We start from the raw sequence: 4086 nt of genomic DNA on the forward strand, positions 1-4086 counted from the left end.
TGTGTTGTGATGATGGTGATGTTGTTGATCATGTCTTGGTGGCTTCCCTTAAGGGTGAGATTGAGACTATTAGTCCTGACATTATTGGTTTTGTAGCTGGTAATGAGTTGCTGATGTGGGAGATAAATAACTTTGTGATGTTAATATGGGGGTGGCGAACATTGATTCTAGTTAGTTGGATCCTTCTGTTGCTTCTCCTGTGACGCCTACTGATATGGTTGTGTCTGTCTCTTCTATGGGACTTGGTGTGAATGAACAGCTTGTTGATGTTTCATTTGCTTTACTTTCTTCTAACGCCTTAAATGCTCATGTGGGCATGAGATAGGGGGAAACTATTGTGGAGCAAATTAATTGGCTTGAAGGCTCTCTATCTTCCTGAAGTTGGTGAGAAGGAAGTGTTTAATCATGATGATTTATTTGATCTGAATGCAAGTTATGTTATACGTGATACTTTTATTCGGATGGGTAAACAGAGAAAGAGGAAATCCGAAAAATAGATGTATTTTGTGGTTGGCTTGGTAGCTGCTTTGGAGTTGTGGGGTGATGGTTTGGTGTTGTTTATTTTATTGTTGTTGGGGGTTTGATATTTCCTTTTGGTGTTGTCTCTTTTCTTTTGTTTTGTGCAGGTTGTTGTTGTGGTGCAAGTTTTTTTATGCTACGACTTTGATTAGCATTGTAGCTTTGGCTAATGACGATTGATTGTTGGACAGTTTGTGGCTTATTATGGGGGAGAATATTTTTTATAACCTATGACTATGTTATTAGAATCATTTTAACTGGGATAGGCCCATTGTTTTTTTTTTTTTTTTTTGTCTTGGATTTTATATTTAGGTTGATTATGAGGATCTTAGATTTTAGTTCAAATGTTGTATTTTAGTGAGCTTTGGAGTCATTAAGGACTTGTAATTTTTTTCCATATTAACGTGTATGCCTCTTCTGTGGGGTTTTATTAAAAAAAATGTTAAATTATTAAAACATCATCATGATTATGATCAACTAAGTTTTTTTATCGATTTAAGACTCTTACTTTCCGGAAAGGTATAAATAGTCAAAATATTAAATATTTATAAAGTTTTCACATAATTATAAAGGATATAGTGTTTATTTTATTTTAGAAAGTTCATCCAAAGAGACCATGCATTAATTTCTTATCTTAAGATTTATTTTAAGTTTCTTGATTATCATATTCTTATATGAGCCCTTTAGAATTGCAAGTGATGTCAATCTCACAAGAGCATTATTTGACGTTAGTCGAACATTCCTCTAGCTTCATAGCCTTTGCATTCTTCTTTCATGGACTTGAATTGTTAATTTAAATATATAATGATAAACTTAATCTAACGAAGGATATTTTGATGTTCAAAAATCTATTTTGATTATGTTGGATAAGAGAGTTCATTGTTGGTCAAAATTTTGGTAGCGTTCCGGTGTTTGCCCTGCACGAACTTTTATTAGGTCCAGTGTAAGGACGTAGAGGAACGTCCGGTCGGAGGCAAAATCCCGCCAAAAAACTCGGTATTTGCTCGATATTGCTATGTATTATTTGATAATAACGAGGAATACCGCTCTGTGAAGACCAATACCAAGTTATACCGAGCTATACCAAGCAATACCGAGTTGTACCGAGTTTTTTCTAGGAAAAACTCGATAAAACTTTTGTATAACTCGGTATTGCTCGGTATAGCTCGGTATAACTCGGTATTGGGTCTTCACGTGATGGTATTCCTCGTTATTGTTTGGTATTGCTCAGTATTTGCTCGGTATTTCTCATTTTTTGAAGCGATTTGGCCTCCGACCGGACGTTCCCGGTCGGAGGACGTAATAATTGTTGGCCCTGCACAGATAGCATTGTCAGGAGGCAAAAACATTTCATTCTTCCTTGTCAGACATTGGGTTTGGTATAATATTATTCTTCCCGACCGGATTACAGAGACAATGGACGACGCAATCCTTCACATATTTCATTCTTTCCGACTAGATCTAAAATCAATGGAACACGGGGCCTTCATTTTTTATTCTTCTCGATCATATCTAAGATCAATGGAACACGGGACGGGGTCTTCATTTTTTTTTTTTTTGGTTCAGGCGAGAGAAAGAACAATATGCCTGTTGTTCCTTCAGTTTTCTTGCATAGTTCGCCCTCGGTGCTATTAGAAGAACTCTTGGTCTTCAAGAAATCTGTGCTTGAATCTCGTTAAAGGCTTTTTCCTCTTTTTTTTAGATGGACGGAGGGAAGTTAAGGAGGAAATGGGGATGCCAGTTGAGGGAGTCGGGGAAAATGGCTGACCGGGCAAAGCAATCACCACGAGATGTACGATTGGGCATTTATGTGTATATTTATCTGAAAATTAAAGTTTTTAAGCTAAATAGCTTGAATCATATATGTATAGCTAAAAAATTAATTTATTTGTTTAGTTAGTCGAATGAAATTGATTCGGCTCTAATCATTCAAATTTAATTCAATTTAGAATATAATATTTGGACGAGACAATTTATCTCAAGCTTGATATTAATCGAGCTCATAGAAATTAAAATATATGTATATCTTTTCTTTTTTTAGCTCATGAGCTTATTACTATTCTTTATTTTTTTAGTAATAATAATGAATACTGTTTATATATAATTTAATCTAAGCCAGTAACTCGTTTGACGGACGAGTGGCTTTCGCGACATGGACCACTCATTATTTTGAACAGAGTATATGGACCATTAATTTTTTTTAAATTTATTTAATAATTAAAATTTTTATTTATTATTTTTTCTAAAATTAACGTAAACTTTTTTTTCAAATTACATTTTCTTCCATGTTAAAATGCTATAAATTGCTTGCCTCCAATCCTGTCTATAACAAGACTAGTAAAGAAGGAGATGGAGAAGAAGGAAATAGTTGAGGAGGAATATGCGCAAGAGGTTCCAGATCTTCAACCTATGGAGGAAGATGTAATAGAGGAGATTGAGATGATCTTGCAGTATAGATTTAGGAATAAAATGCTTCTTTCTCAGGCATTCACCCAGTCATCTTTTAACAACCCTTTCAAAAAGGCTGGGAAATCTTATGAACGATTGGAGTTCATGGGTGATTCGGTGCTTGGCCTCTTAATGGCTAGAGAGGTATTTTCTTCTTATGAAGATTTGCCTCCGGGACAACTTACGCTTCTAAGGGCTGCTAATGTTGATACTGAGAGGCTAGCTCGAATAGCCATTAAATCTAATTTTCATCGATTTCTACGTCATAATGCTCCTCAGCTTGAATGGCAGGTAATCTTATTCTTATTTTGATTTTTTAGCTATATAAATATTATAACTTTGATTGTTTCTATGAGTTAATTGCATTTTAATAGATTTGAATGTGTTTTTTTGTTATTGAAGTCCTAATGCAAATTTTCTAGTTTAGATATATTTGAAGAATTTTTATTGGTGTAAAGTTTAGGAAAATTGTTCTTGTAAACATATTATGATATGTATTGGTTTCTTATTTTATATGCATATTTAACATAATCTTTTTCTTGATTTTTAGATTAAGGAATTCATGGAGGGCATAAATCAATATCCTATACATTCAAATGGTCTCCTTGATCCACCAAAAGCCCTTGCAAACATCGTTGAATCTGTCATTGGAGCCATTTTCATCGACAGCAATAGTTCTTTAGAGATTGTCTGGAAGGTCAATTCTGTCAGCTTTGCTTCTTGTCCAATTGCTCATTTGATTGTTGATTGAATGTTTATAAATATATTTATTAAATTAGTAATTTTATTTTCACTTCTTTTATTTGAAAATGAACTCATCATATTAAAGAGTTTTTTTAAGATATTTGTAAAATTTAGATACAATATTGATTTTTAATTATGAGGTTGTTTGGTTCAATATTATGTTGCTAACTAGGGGTGTCAATTTCGGGTCACGGGTCGGGTTCGGGTCGGACCCGGAACTGACCCTATTAAATTAGTAATTTTATTTTCACTTCTTTTATTTGAAAATGAACTCATCATATTAAAGAGTTTTTTTAAGATATTTGTAAAATTTAGATACAATATTGATTTTTAATTATGAGGTTGTTTGGTTCAATATTATGTTGCTAACTAGGG

The 4086-nt window shown here is 33.5% G+C and overlaps 1 protein-coding gene across 1 annotated transcript; it reads left to right on the top strand.

The window, feature by feature from the left end:
• The first annotated feature begins 2868 nt into the window (after positions 1-2868).
• On the top strand, positions 2869-3718 carry LOC110094051 (ribonuclease 3-like protein 3). The gene is made up of 2 exons (XM_020819192.2): positions 2869-3258; positions 3518-3718. Exons 1-2 carry the CDS (start codon positions 2869-2871, stop codon positions 3716-3718), a joined length of 591 nt encoding a protein of 196 aa, XP_020674851.1.
• The last annotated feature ends 368 nt before the right edge of the window (positions 3719-4086 follow it).

The sequence above is a fragment of the Dendrobium catenatum genome, unplaced genomic scaffold (genome assembly GCF_001605985.2).
Source record: "Dendrobium catenatum unplaced genomic scaffold, ASM160598v2 fragScaff_scaffold_156, whole genome shotgun sequence".
Lineage (NCBI taxonomy): Eukaryota > Viridiplantae > Streptophyta > Magnoliopsida > Asparagales > Orchidaceae > Dendrobium > Dendrobium catenatum.